This window comes from Vulpes vulpes, chromosome 13 (assembly GCF_048418805.1).
Source record: "Vulpes vulpes isolate BD-2025 chromosome 13, VulVul3, whole genome shotgun sequence".
Taxonomy (NCBI): Eukaryota; Metazoa; Chordata; class Mammalia; order Carnivora; family Canidae; genus Vulpes; species Vulpes vulpes.
In genome coordinates, this window is record NC_132792.1 from 60,464,117 (window position 1) to 60,479,567 (window position 15,451).

The window sequence follows — 15,451 nt, forward strand, 5'->3', positions numbered from 1 at the left end:
TTTTCTGTCTCTGGTTCTTTGTTTTGTTCTATTACATTTATTTTGTTTTATTTTTTTATTTTATTCACTTATTTTTTTATTTATTTATGATAGGCACACAGTGAGAGAGAGAGAGAGGCAGAGACACAGGCAGAGGGAGAAGCAGGCTCCATGCACCGGGAGCCTGACGTGGGATTCGATCCCGAGTCTCCAGGATCGCGCCCTGGGCCAAAGGCAGGCGCTAAACCACTGCGCCACCCAGGGATCCCTATTGCATTTATTTTGTTGTGCATATGTTATCTTATGGTAAGCCAAACTTGTAGATTTGGACCTACAGCTTAGGTGGTAACTGCTAACATGCCTGGCAAGAAATTCCTGAAAAAGAAAGCACTTTCTTTGTATTCAGTGTAAACTAACTATGGGATTACTCAACTCATCAAAGTACTATCTACTTAGAAAGCTATATATGAAAATACTCATTGGTGCTAGATGTAAGCAAGCAGAATAGTACTGTGGCCAGTAACCACTAATGATATATTTTGGGCCTTGACAGCCACTGTTTCTATCCCCTGTCTGTAGGTAAAGGGCTCAAGAGCCTCATGTGCTGGTCCATAGGTGACTATAGTGTGCATGATCACTTGGTTCCTTCTGCTCTTTTATTGGCAAGCAGGGAATGTCATTTGCCAATGTGTTACGGGAGAGAGGGAAAAATTGAAATACTTTCATGGAGATTTGTGACCAGGGACCACAGAGAGAGTCATTAGTTTCAAAGAAATGAACAGATAACGGGGACACTTGGATAGTTTCTTGGCCATGTCACATATGAGAGGAGCTTTGGTTTTGCTTTTACAGAAAGATGTGACTAAAAATAATTTGATGTTCCTGGGTAATGGGCATCAAAAAGTTGTATCTATTCTATGCCCATGAAATACAGGATGGTGCAAGACTTACAGGTCATACTGGAAGTTATTGAAATTTTTGCTGCTGGTGATGGTATATTTCCACCAGCCTTTTTTTTTTTTTTTTTTAGGATTTTATTTATTTATTCATGAGAGACACAGAGAGAGAGAGCCAGAGACATAGATAAGGTAGGGGTAGAAACAGGCTTCCTGTGGGGAGTCTTATGCGGGACTCAATCCCAGGATCATGACCTGAGCCAAAGACAGACACTCAACCACTGAGCCACCCAAGTTCCCCTCCATTAGTTTTTTGATGTACCAGAAGGCTTTAAAGTATACAAATAAGAACGAAGATATTAGAGGTGAAGGAAGAATTAAATACTTTTAGAAAGTAGTTATAAATCAAGGAATTTTGTAGAGAGGTGTTAAGAGAAGTGGCTCTATTAACTTGTACCCACAGCACTGTAATTTATGGAAGTGACCGAGTCATGACACGCAGAGGTCAATGTCATTGAAAGAAGGATTTATTATGTATATTTCCCAAGATAAGGGGATGGACACACAGGGCTTCAAGGGAAGAACCAGGTTTGGGGTCAGGAAATAAAAGACAGGAGTGAGGGAAAGCCGAGCTCACACCCCTGTGGGGATTTCCATGGGAAAGAAAAGGCAGGGCAGAGTCAACAGCTTACAACACACTGAGTAATTTCAGTGGGTTTTGGGCTGTGGGGGTGGTCTAGTTGTGTGGTGCCCAGTCCTGGGTGATGTAGGATGGGGACAATACTAGCTTGGTGTGTGAGAGTACCGTAAGGAGGCAGTTGGGACTGTATCGCTGGGACTGGATAGTTTGCATATAAGAGATGTGTTCCCAGCTGAGCTTTGCTATCTCTAAAACTTGGTAGTCTAGTCTCTTCCCAGCCAACAAGATTTTTAAGATGTCAAAACATTATAAAATACAGAAAAATTAAAAAAATGTGGTTAATATAAAAGTATATGTTACGGCCAAAGCATACCTCTTACCTGGCCTGACTCCATGATTATTTTCGTATGGTGTTGTCTCCACCTTTCTTTATACTATGTTCCTTCTCCCCACCTTCCAGGGTCCTTTCTGGAACCCTCATGGCTGAGGCTTTGGGTCCTGCCCATGTGCTTTGAAAAGCACTCTGGGGCAGCCTGGTGGCTCAGTGGTTTAGTGCTGCCTTCAGCTCAGGGTGTGATCCCAGAGACCCGGATTGAGTCCCATGTCGGGCTCCCTGCATGGAGCCTGCTTCTCCTTCTGCCTGTGTCTCTGCCTCTCTCTCTCTCTCTCTTTCTCTCATGAATAAATAAATAAAATCTTAAAAAAAAAAGCACTCTGTATTTTGGCACATATTGTATTATTTTCTAATTTAATAAATATCCCAGCCTTTTATATAACAGTGACCACCACTCTGGTGTTTCCATTTTTACTCTTGGTCACTTTGTCTGTGCCTCCTGTGAATTCTGTGACTTAGTCCATTTAAGCTGTCTAGATCTGCTTATTCAATTGACACTTCCCTCAAATTTTACTGTCGTTTAAGAAATTAGCATTATCGAAGATGTTTAGGAAAGGACTAGACTGTTCTCTGCAAATCCTTCTTTTTTCTTTCCTCAAAGATTTATTTATTTATTTTAGAGGATGAGTAGATAGAGAGAGAGAGAATCCTTAAGCAGATTCCACTCTGAGTGCAGAGCCAGACACGGGCTTGATCTCATGACCCTAAGATCATGACCTGAGGGGGAATCAAGAGTCTGATGCTTAGCTGACTGTGCCCCCCAGGTACCCTCCAAATCCTTCTAATTATTGAGATATATGGCTGACAATATCTATCTTAAGTAAACTTCTCTCATTCATTCTTTTTTTTTCTTTCACAAATATTTTTACTTATTTAAGAGAAAGAGCACAAGCAGGAGGAGAGGCACAGGCAGAGTGAGAAGCAGACTCCTGGCTGAGCAGGGAGCCTGACATGGGGCTCAATCCCAGGACCCTGAGATCATGACCTGAGCAAAAGGCACACTTAACCCACTGAGTACCCAGTCACCTGTACAAATACCTTTATTGAGCAACAAATACAAGACAAAGAATTGGAAGGTAGAAAGGAAAATTGACATAATAAAATATAAGTCTTTAAATGGAGGTATGTACATTCTAAGTAAGGTTGTAGGAGCAGGAGCATAGAATTCCTACCTTAGCTGCCTGAGTCAGGGAAGACTTGTCTTGGAAGATGACATATTGTTGCATTCATTTAAAATTGCAGAGTTTTTGGCTTGGCTTTTTAGAATATAGAAGTAATATATGTCCGTAGTAGAAAATTTACAAAGTACATAAAGATATAAAGAATAAAAGTGCATTCTGATATCATTCCTGAACACTTACATTATTTTTATAACAAAAAGGCACATTTTGAAAAATAGATGTGTTTGCACACCATTGTGAATGTACTGAATGCCCCTGAATCGTTAGCTTTAAAATAATTTTATGTTATGTGAATTTTACCTCGATAAATTATTTTTGGAAAGATATTTATTTTACTTGAATTTAGGCATAAGGGAAATAAACTGAATAGGCTATAATGTTCAGATAAGTCTCTTTTTTTTCCACAAGAAGAGATATTATGTTCAAAAATATCCATGTCAGAAAAATTATGAAAATTATTAACAGAGGTTAGTATGTTTGTTTGGCATTTACTGTTTATCATTTATATCTGGAAATGATGAAATTTAGTGAACAACTTCATAGTAAAAATTATTTATTTTTTATATTAATAAAACTACCACTCCTCATCCCATCCCCAGTTTAAATTTTAAAAAGTAGATATCAAAAGAATGATGGAAATCTATGTCTACTTCATAAAAGTCCTTTAGAAGAACAGAGAAAGCTGGTGTGGAAGTAGAATGTCAGCAAGCAAAACAAACACCACAACACATCACAGGGAAGGAGTGTTCCTATAACCAAAGAAAAGATCAGAAAATAAATCGAAGGCTTAAAAATGCCCTAAGACAAATTAGCAGATAGATATTATCATTCATAATTGTGACTTAGAATCTTGAATAAAATTTTAAATTGTGCTATGGATATTCCTGTAATACCAGTTAATACATAGAAATGTTTAAAATTTAAAAAAATGTTTAAAATTTTGTTGCTTTAAGAGTCAATTACCCAGTTATCTGAAAAATTCAAGCATGCCAAATGCCTCTTTCCCCCAGATATGCTGGATGAATGAAATATTATATATTTCCTCCATCTCTTGTTGGAATTTTTGGTTTATAATCTGATCTATACAGAAAGCCATATTTGGAAAAGGGGTATCCTTTTCACATTTTTCTGTGGTTTTGTTAAGTCCACCACTACACACCACCCTTTATCTTATGACTTATACTTTCTTAATAACTAATTTACTCCCCAGGAGGAAATTAGGCATCTTTGGAATAGATTTCATTTTTCTCATAAGTATATGAATATTGTTTTAGTACAAATTGTTGCTGTGATGTTATAATGAATCACATTCCAGATATATTTTTTGAGTGCCTACAAAATGCCAGATGGATGCTGGGAGCTGAAGATATACAGATGTACCAAAGTCCTGCTTTCATAGCATTTATACTCTCTTGAAAGAAACAAACAGGTAAATACACACAGTTATAGAAGACTTAATGAGTAGCAGTGTGAACAGCATGCCGTGGGAGCACAGAGGAGAACCACCTGTCTGTCTGAAGGGGCTGTCTCCTACAGATCCCATGGATGAGCTTGACATTTGTTTGAGCAGACTGGCAGGGAATATAGTAAATAGTAGAGACAAGGAAAACAATGGCCATGTAGGGGGCTTATGGTGGGCAATCACAGGACTTCAGAACTGGAAAGGTGGACAGCAACCCTGCATCGAGGGCCTTGCAAGAGAGGCCAGGTTTTGGGCAGCTGGGCCTTCTTCTCATTTTATTCATCATTCTCTATGGTAGCATATCTTTTTAAAGTATATCATTATGTAAAAAAAGTCTGTTTCAGTAGTTTAAGACAACAAAGTTTGTAAAGGACAGAGCAAGTTGAAGCCCCCTGGGATATTGGGGTTTTGCCATAAGGCTCTCTCGCAGGCTCCTGGCTGCTCTGGGAATGTGTTCCTTGCTTTGTGACCCACAGCCACTCTGGATACTCAACTGCAGGGTGATGCTCAGTTCCTTTTCCTTCCTTATATTCTCACTCAGATCTTCATACTCCTGGCCTAACTGTCTCTCTCTATCTCACTTGCCAATAGTAAGGGACACAAAGTAAAGGGCTTGGCCAATCTGTATTCATGTAGGATGCCTTAGACCTCTCCTGGCTGCGGGGCTACCTTCTGGAAGCACCTTTGAGTCCAGCCTCCTTGCCTGGTGCAATCAGCTCATTTTGGGAATATCAGATCACATGCTGCAAACCTTGCTACATCAGCATAAAGAGCCACTGTGAGCAGTGCCTCACAGACCTCTCTGTAGAATGGGATCCATTTTACATCAGACAAAAACGTATTATCAATGAGTTCCTCCCTTTGCCCACCTTAAAAGATGATTGCCACCTTTTAGTTCTATGAGACGCAGACTCGCTTAAAACTTTACTTTTCCAAACAAAAACTTTATTCTAAATAGATACTTGAAGTTGTAGACATTTTATGAATGAGCATAAAACATTCACAAATACTGGAGCATGCTTGCCTGATGGTCAGAAACTTATGCACATATCAGTACCTGCAGCCTCATCTTTCACTGTGAGCCACAAGGCTTTTGAGAACCAGAAACTATGGTCTCTGCCCTTGCTGAGACTGTCCTTTACTCAGCTTCCACAGGAATCCAGTCACACCACACATCTCAGATTTTTTTGAAACTTTGACTAGAGGTTTGCAAGGTCAAAAATGGGAAGGGGGGGAACTACATCAAACTTTTTTTTATAATTCCTTTTTTTTAAAGATTTTATTTATTCATTCATGAGAGACACACACACACACACAGAGAGAGGCAGAGACACAGGCAGAGGGAGAAGCAGGCTCCATGCAGGGAGCCCGATGCAGGACTTGATCCCGGGACTCCAGAATCACGCCCTGGACCGAAGGCAGGTGCCAAACCTCTGAGCCACCCAGGGATCCCCAACTACATCAAACTTATTGTAGCATAGCCCCATCATGATTGGCGTGCAACTCAGCATCTGGTACGGTGCAAATGCTGGGTGTCTGGGGTCACCTGCACTGCTGTGGATGTGTGCATGGGGATGAGGAAAGTATCTGCCAATGACAGTAACACTTTTTAAAAAAATTTTTTTTATAAAGTTTCAGCTAGCCAACATAAGGCACAATATTAGTTTTAGGTGTACAACCCAGTGATTCAACACTACATCCAACACCCAGTGCTCGCTCATCACAAGTATACTTCTTAACTAACACTTCTTTTGAAAGTTATTTCTATGTGTAGCCTATGTCATATTACATTCTATTAAATCTTGATGCTTTGTATTGAATTCTTTTCCTACTTTCCTAATGTTAAAGGCATTTCTGGTTTTGGTGTCAGTTTGCCTTTATAATGGAATTTGTAAGATTTTGTAGCATTAAATGATTAAAAAAATGATAATCATTATTTTATCTCTCCTTTATCAGGCTTTTTACTGCATTTTTTATTTTACAGTGACAGCTATGAATGACACTAAGCAACTTATTTAAAATATATTCTGCAGCATAAAAATTAGATATTTGACTGTAAATGTAGGGATACAACTTAGATTTTTAAATTTTGTGTTTTTGAAATTATTTTGAATTTATCTAAAAGTTACAGAAATAGTGCATAGAACTCCTGGGTACCCTGTACTCCAGCTCTCCAACTGTTAACATTTCTGACCCATCTGAGAAGTTGCAGAAATGATGTCCTGCTGTGCTGTGCTACTTTAGTGTATGTTTCCTAGGTACAAGGACATTGTCCTACATGACTACAGGGCAGCCATCAAAACCAGGAAATTGATATTGATCCAGTGCTACCATCTAGACCACAAAGCCCTATTCAAACTTTGTCAGTTATTTCAACAATGCCCTTTATGTCCAAATCCAATTCACAGATCACATGTATTTCGTGAGGTGTATTTTAGTCTTCTTCAATCTGGATCAGTTCCTCATATTACCTTATTTTTTATGACCTCAATCTTTTTAAAAAGTACAAACCAATAACTTTATACAATGTCCCTCAGTTTGGGTTTGATGATGTCGCCTCCTGATTTATGCGCTTAGTAGGCATACCACTGAAATGATGCTATGCTCTTGTGCCTTCAACAGAAGCTATATAATGCTAATATCTCTGTGAACTTTGATCTCTTGGATAAGATTGTATCTACCAGGTTTCTCTAAAGTTAATAAATATATTGCAGTTCTAAACCAGCAAGTAATTTATCAGTGTTTGGTGGGGAAGTACTTTGTAGCTAACACATGTGGGGAAGTACTTTGTAGCTAACACATGTATGTGTGATCTAACACATCACAGTCTCTTACGAATACTATATAGCACTTCAGTATTGTGCCTGGGGGCCATTTGAAACAGGGAAATCACCAAAAGCACAAAAATGCTAAAAATATGACAATATCTTATGAAAAGGACCCTAGCTTGCAAACATGAAACTGACACAAGAAGGCAGGGCGAGAGGCCTCATACGATCTTAGCCAAGAAAGTGTGTGTTCTACAACTAAAATTTTTGGCCACACAGTGCATGTCCTTGAATGGCCACCCCCTGCGAGTATTGATTTGGGTGTTACACATCAATTGTAGCGAGTGGGCAAATTTGAAAATACTAAATCTGTGAATAATGAGGATGACTGTATCTTGTTTCTATTAAACTTTCACTTACTACTTTTAGCATCCATCAACCTTAAATTGCTTCATATTTGACTATTTGGGATCCTTCAAACTGTCTTGGTGTCCTTCTGACATGTCCTCATCATTCTTTGAACAGTTTACTTTCTCATTTAACAAGATTTTCCAGGCTTATCTTGTATTTTCTCTGCCTCAGCTCTACAGTTAGACATTTCTCCAAGGAGCTTTGGTTTCTTTGAGTGGAAAATGGCCTTTAGAAACCAATTACCAGGTGTTAGGTAGGCTCATTGCTACTAGGGTGTTATAACTTCTAAACCCTGTAGTAGACAGAATTAGGACATATGTGTATGTACTCACACTCACACATACCTATCTATCACCTGTCATCTTTATTTATCCATCTACACCACCATTCATATCTATCGATCATCTTCTGTCAGTTTATCTGTCTCTCTATCCATCCCATGACTTCATACCATTACCTTCAGTTCCAATCTGATATCTTCTGTCCATTCTGTAACTCCCTTCTCTGGCCATTAAAAAGCTAACTGCTGTAATTGTGACATATTTACTTACTCACTCTTCCTGTATTGAAACCAACTCCCAGCCCCATTAGCCAAAGTCACAACCCTGGATATCTGAGGGTTTTTGGTTTTACTTATTTAATTTATTTATTTATGAAAGAGAAGGTAAACATCACATATATTTTTAGTTAGCTTTGAAGTTAGAGGGCTATTTTACCACACCAAGTAGGTATGAAAGAAAAATCAGTGTTTTATAAGTAGTATCTTTTTTTTTTTAAGTTTATTTATGTAAGTAATCTCTACATTCACTACAGCACTGGAACTCAGGAGATCAAAAGTTACATGCTCTTGGGCAGCCTGGGTGGCTCAATGGTTTAGTGCTGCCTTCAGCCCAGGGCCTGATCCTGGAGACCTAGGATCAAGTCCCATGTCGGGCTTCCTGCATAGAGCCTGCTTCTCCCTCTGCCTGTGTCTCTGCCTCTCTCTCTCTGTGTCTCTCATGAATAAATAAATAGAATCTTAAAAAAAAATAGTTATATCTCTTCCACTCTTCTGACTGAGCCATCCAGGTGCCCCTATAACTAATATCTTTTAAAACATTCATGTGATACATTTTATCTTCTTGTATTAAAAAAATTATTGTATAATTCCCCCAGATGTTTTTAGATTCAACACATTGGCAGTTTGTTTGTTTATTTATTTATTTATTTATTTATTTATTTATTTATTTATCTATTTATTTATGTGAGAGAGAACAAGAGCACAAGAAAGTACAAGCAGAGGGAGAGGGAGAAGCAGGCTACCTACTGAGTATGGGGACTCTATTCCAGGACCCCAAGATCATGACCTGAGCCAAAGACAGGTGTTTGTATGAGCCACCCAGGTGCCCCAACACATTGTCTTTTAATGTAACAAATAAGCTTAATTTGAATCTCCAAATGTTGATAGAAAATCTTAATTTTTAAATTTTTAAATTTTATTTTATTATTTATATTTTTTTAAAGTTTATTATTTTCTCAGTAGGCTCCACACTCAATTTGGGGCTTGAACTCATGATCCCAAGATTAAATAAAAGTTGCATGCTCAGGGCACCTGGGTGGCTCAGTGGAATATTTAGTTTTTTTCCTTAAATTTTTGCTATTATAAATAACGCTGAAATGAAGATACCTGGACATACATCTTACATATATATGTATATGTGGCAAATTCTGTGAAATAAATGCAAAGACTCAAAATGAAACTTTTCTTTCTTTCTTGAGAGGCAGCTGGGCAAGTGCTGAGCTCCCACCTCTGGGCTCTCCTCCTTTGGGCATCATTTTTCTTTCTTCACCAGTGATCCTGGGGTCCTGGGATTGAATTCTGCATTGAACTTCCTACAGGGAGCCTGCTTCTCCCTCTGCCTATGCCTGTGCCTTTATTTATTTATTTATTTATTTATTTATTTATTTATTTATTTAAGACTTTATTCATTTACTCATGAGAGACACAGAGAGAGGCAGAGACACAGGCAGAGGGAGAAGCAGGATCCTTGCAGGGAGCCCAATGTGGGACTTGAACACAGGACCCTGGGATCTTGCCCTGAGCTGAAGGCAAAGGCTTGACCGCTGAGCCACCCAGGTGTCCCATGCCTCTCTCTAAATCTTTAAAAACAAAACAAAACAAAAGAGTTGCATGCTTTATCAAGTGAGCCAGCCAGGCACCTCTCTAATTTTTAAATTTTACATATGACCTTTTGATTTGCATATTTATGAGAGAATATTGGGTAATATTTTGAAGTAGTTTAATTATATATATTTTTCTGGCGTGTTTGTCCATGTTAAAAAATGAAGTCAGCATCTTAATTTTTGTTTTAAATGTTCATTTAAACTTTAAACAATTAAATTAAACTATAGAATATTAAATTTAATTTATATTTTAAAATGATTAGCAAATAGTCTTGACTTTCTAAGTTTTAAATTCTGGTGACTAGGCTATGAATTATAGCTTTAAGAACAAGTATTGCTTGATTTTTATGGAAGATTTTATTATGTTGTAGCATAAGAGGATAACTTTTTTTTTTAAAGATTTATTTATTCATTTTAGGGAGTGAGAGAAAGAATGCACACTCAAGCAGGGAGAGGGACAAAGGGAGAGGGAGAAGGAGCATCTCAAGCAGACTCCCCATTGAGCATGGAACTCAACATGGACCTTGATCTCATGATCCTGAGATCATGACCTGGGTTGAAGTCAAGAGGTGGACGTTTAACTGACTCAGGCACCCCACGGGATAACTGTTCTAATAACTGAGATGACTATACATGTCAGAAGTAATGCAGTTTATCTTTTCCATGATACATTCCAAGCTATGTAAAGATCCCATAAATGTGAGTTAATTCACATTATAAACATGCAAGAATAAAAAGAATATGCACAAGCATCTCCTTTTATTCCTCTTTCCCAATCTTATTCCCACTTACAGAATCTCTTTGTGTTGTATATATTGGGAAATATATATTTGACCACAATTTGACCATTGTTTTGGTTTGTTTGATTTTTACTCCAATATTATTTATGTATATATATTTACATACTCATATGTATATTTCTGCAGCAGCCTGCTTTATTCATTTACAAAAATATTTCTTGGAGTTTGTTTTATGCCAGCACATATAGCTCTGTATCATTTTTAACTACTGCATAGTATTGCATTACAGGGCTGTGCCATATTTTATTTAAACATTTTCCAGTGAGAACATTTAGTTTTTTTCCTTAAATTTTTGCTATTATAAATAATGCTGAAATGAAGATACCTGGACATACATCTTACATATATATGTATATGTGGCAAATTCTGTGAACTCAAAATGAAACTTTTCTCTCTTTCTTGAGAGGCAGCAGGTCAGGTCCTGAGCCCCCACCTTTGGGCTCTCCTCCTTTGGAGATCATTTCTCTTTCTTCCCCAGTCCAAATTCCCTGGGAGTATCTGACCTGGTGACCTGTCCCTTAAGCCCTTTTAGCTGCATCATTTCCTGTTTCATAATGAGGCTGGAAGATCAGATGTCCAAAATCATGGACCAGTTCCCCTGCTGTGGGTGTCTGCAATGCCGGATCAGGGATGTGACAGCTCAGAAGTGTGTTATCTCAGGGAAATGGTAGTTGAATGAGTGGAAATTATAAGGTAGGGCTGTACTGCAGATACTTTGCACATCTAGTAGACTTTTGAGTTTTAACAAAGAATAACATTATTTTAATCAATAAAAAATGTAAATAATTTATCTTAAACAATTTTTAGAACAGGAGTCATAGGTTGGGTACTTCTTGTAAGTTTATTTGTGTATGGACATATTTTTTGCTACTTTATTAAATTTCCTTATTCTAGTTGAAAAAATTTAAAAAAACCCAAATCTGCTTAATAAAGGGGATTATTTCAGTCATCAGGTTCCTTTATTTTCTATTCAGTAGTCTTGAATGTTGCTGAATGGCTATTTCCAGTTCATTTCAAAAACAATTCAATTTTATTTTATTTTCCATCCCTTATTTATAACATTCATTTGTCATTTTTGTCATTTTGTAGACCTACCAAGAGCAGCTGTCAGGATCTTAAGCAACATGACATTCCTTTTTGTGAGTTTGTCATACACAGCTGAGAGTGCCATTGTAACTGCTTTCATTACCTTCATTCCCAAGTTCATCGAGTCACAGTTTGGTATCCCAGCTTCCAATGCCAGCATCTACACTGGTAAGGCACTGCCGTTAGAGCTCCTTGAAAACATGATCATTTTTGACCACTAAAATAAAATGCAATGAGTGAAGAGAAAGTTCATTCTAACATCAAAGTGTTAAATAAATTCATTAACAGCTACCTGCCTCCCCCCGACCCCCCACCCCCATCCCCATTTTAGGAGGAGAAGGTCTTTGAGTTTTTCTTGTTGACTCAGATTATGTTACTGTGTGACATTTTTACCAACTGTGTTTTGGAAAGGGAGAACTTTGTGTAATTATATTTTTATGATTCTCAGTTAAAAAGAATGAAATAGGCAATGGCATTCAAATTTAAATTGAGTATATCCTTTTATGGGGGCATGAATTAAATTTTAAAAATTAATTAAAAAATTTTAAAATTTTAATGGATAATCTGAAATATAGATCAGGTGTATGGTATCAGAATTCCCCTTCATGAGTATAAATGGATTTTGATTGAATTACTGGAGATGCTTGACCTCATAAAGGAAATCTATGAATTTTGTTTTAGAAGATGTTTTATGTCTGGGAAAATGATTTTTGGAGACTATGGTACATGTACCCATTGTATGTAGTACTCAGTTCTTTTTTCATAGTAAATTAGGTGTTTAGAAATGTGGGAACATTAATTCTCAGATCTTGGGGGAATTTCAGTGTATTATATCATAATATTTTGGATATATCCTTAGTTGTATCAAAGATGGTCAAATGACTGTATCTGCCTAAGGCTTAATCTATTAATAAATATTTAAATAGTTAAGTGGAGATTTATGATAACTTTTGTGATGACTCTGGCTCCCACTTTATCCTCCACATTCACATTTAAACTTAGCCAGCTTGAGTAATCTGAAAACTAACAGGCAAAGTTATATTATTATAGAAAAAAGAAGTTGGCTTGAAATACTTGGGTAATCACTTTGTTCTCTTCTTTTACTTTTCACATGAAAACACATACATATTGGGTTGTAGGTCCATGATAGCAAATATTCTTGTAAAGAGTATACTGCTTTGGATCATAGTAATTGTCACCCAAAAATATGTTTTTCTCTATTTGTTTTTCAGAAATATATGTTTTCCTTATATTAAGGTGAAATGTATAGATTACTTAGCAGTTTGGTTGTCAGAAACTCTGAACAACACGTTTCTAGTTTAATGCTTGCACTGGGCCTTTATTTGAGTGACAATTCTTGGTTAGGGAAACCAAGAGTTGTTTTGTAGCTAGATCTGAAGCCACACAGCTAATAAATGTAGAGTAGTCTCACACATTTCCCTAACTAAGTTTCAATATTAGTAAGTGTTACTGGCAAGAAGATTCATAGTCAAATAAATTTGGGACCTTGCTAGGTTCCAGTATTACAGAGTTGTTTGTTACAGGACTCATTACAACCCTTACTATGCCCATGTGCACTGTGACACTCCCAGACAGAGGCTCAAGGTACTGTCTTTCCCAAATCCATTTGACTATGAAATCCCACTTTTTAATGGTATGTCTTCTATGAACAATTTTCTTCAGGACACACCTTGAGAAACATTGCTCTTCTGTCCTGTGTGTATCCTCTTCTATCCCAGACTAGGGAGTGTTGCTACCTGGACCATCCTCTTCCTCTCCAGGTGCACCATCTTGACCCCTTCGGTTCCTGGGGCAGGGGTACATTACTGAGCTAGGTAGGAATTGATGCATATGGAATCATATTGACCAAGGTCATCTCTTTTTTACTGGTCGATGCAGAGGCTAGACATAAAACTCCTTGTGGAAAAATAGAGTAAAGGGTTCAGCTGGACCTGGAGTGTTTGGCTGCAGAGTTCCACAATGATGTGATCAAGGCAGTCATCACTGAATATGGGACAAGGCAGACACCAAGACCTTTGGCAATGGAGGGTAAAGATTAAATAAAGCTAGGTCACAGAATTTGTTCATCCCATGTTCCAACATCAGGATTAAAAAAGCAACATCACATAGTGCCAATTCCAGTCTGGTTTTGCCATTGGTAATTTTGTTTTTTTTTTAACACATAGTCAATGCAATTTATACGATGTTTGAAAATCTGATATCAGGGTCCTGATAAAAGATATTTTTATTCCCAGCTCATACTTTTTCCTTCCTTTCCAGACAGATAACAAATAATAATAGTCAAAGATATGCAGATTGATTAAGAGTAGAAGGTTGCCTGGCATATTACAGGAAGATGAACAAGGATGATAATCTTTTTAAAAGCTCATCTTGATTTTTTGAATTTTTATCAATTGATCCTTCTTTTTTCTTTTTTTAAATATTTAATTTATTTATTCATGAGAGACACAGAGAGAGAGAGGTGCAGAGACATAGGCAGAGGGAGAAGCAGGCTCCATGCAGGGAGCCTGATGTGGGACTCGATCCCAGGTCTCCAGGATCATACCCTGGGCTGAAGGCAGCGCTAAACTGCTCAGCCACTGGGGCTGCTCCTAATTGAATCCTTCTTTTACCCTCTGAGCAGAGATTTGTATTTTTAAAGGACTTTTTTAGTTTAATTTAGTCTTTTATTCCCTTTCTATGTATGTAAGTGACATGGAGAATTAAGAAATGTATCTGAACAAGAATTTTAATATAGTTTTTTAAAAAAGATTTATTTATTTATTTAAGAGAGAGAGTACGTGAGCAGGGGGAGGGGCAGAGGTAGAGTGAGACAAGCAGACTCTCTGCTGACACTGGCTGGATCCCAGGATCCTGACATCATGACCTGAGCCGAAATCAAGAGTCAGATGCTTAACTGACTGAGCCACCTAGGTGCCCCAGATTTTAGTGTAGTTCTAATTTCTCATCTGACAGAATTTTTGAGTTAAAGTTCCTTTTTTAATTTAAAAGGATTATTTGGATAATTTTGATCCTCTGTAGCCATTTGCTTGTGTTGTATTATATGATAGAGATGAAGCTCCATACACGTATCACATGTATCAGAACTCACAAGCCTTTGCTCACTCTTTCTCATAACCCTTGAGCACTGGCTCTCACAGAGCTGTGCCCTGTGTGTGTATAATCTGTGTGTTTGTGTGTGTGTGTGTGTGTGTGTGTGTGTGTATGTATTAGACTCAAACCAGAACCTAAACTGTTTACAGATCTGCCCGTGTTTGTATTTATGTAACCATGAATCCAGGTTCATGTTATACCTTTCCCATTTGTGGTTTTTTTGCTAACCCATGTAGGGTCACATTTGTTGACTGAAATGAACTATTTTGAGGTTGATGTTTTGGAAAGGCTGAAATTATGACAAGAGCCCTGAAGGAGGAGATAGAACAGCCTTGAATCTTGCCACTGCTGGTTGCCACTGCTGGTTACTAGCTGTGTGACTTTTGGCAAGTCATTTTGCTTCCTATACTTCAGCTAAAACTGTAGCTTACCTGTATAACGAAGACAATAGCTTCTCTGTCTCTATGTGTCAGTGTTGTTGTGAGGATCCATGAAGTAGTAAATAGTGATCTGTTCTGAATCTTCCCTAACTTTAAATGGGCACAACAATATAAATC

At 37.6% G+C, this 15,451-nt stretch overlaps 1 protein-coding gene across 2 annotated transcripts in view; it reads left to right on the top strand.

Moving 5' to 3' along the window:
* SLCO5A1 (solute carrier organic anion transporter family member 5A1) overlaps positions 1-15,451 on the top strand; it is a 137,616-nt gene that overhangs the window by 63,097 nt on the left and 59,068 nt on the right. The window contains exon 4 of one of the 2 annotated variants that reach the window (XM_026015379.2): positions 11,784-11,948. The exons of the other annotated variant lie outside the window; for it this stretch is intronic. Coding sequence (XP_025871164.2) covers positions 11,784-11,948 — 165 coding nt within the window. The remainder of the gene's footprint in view (positions 1-11,783; positions 11,949-15,451) is intronic. 2 annotated transcript variants of the gene reach the window in all.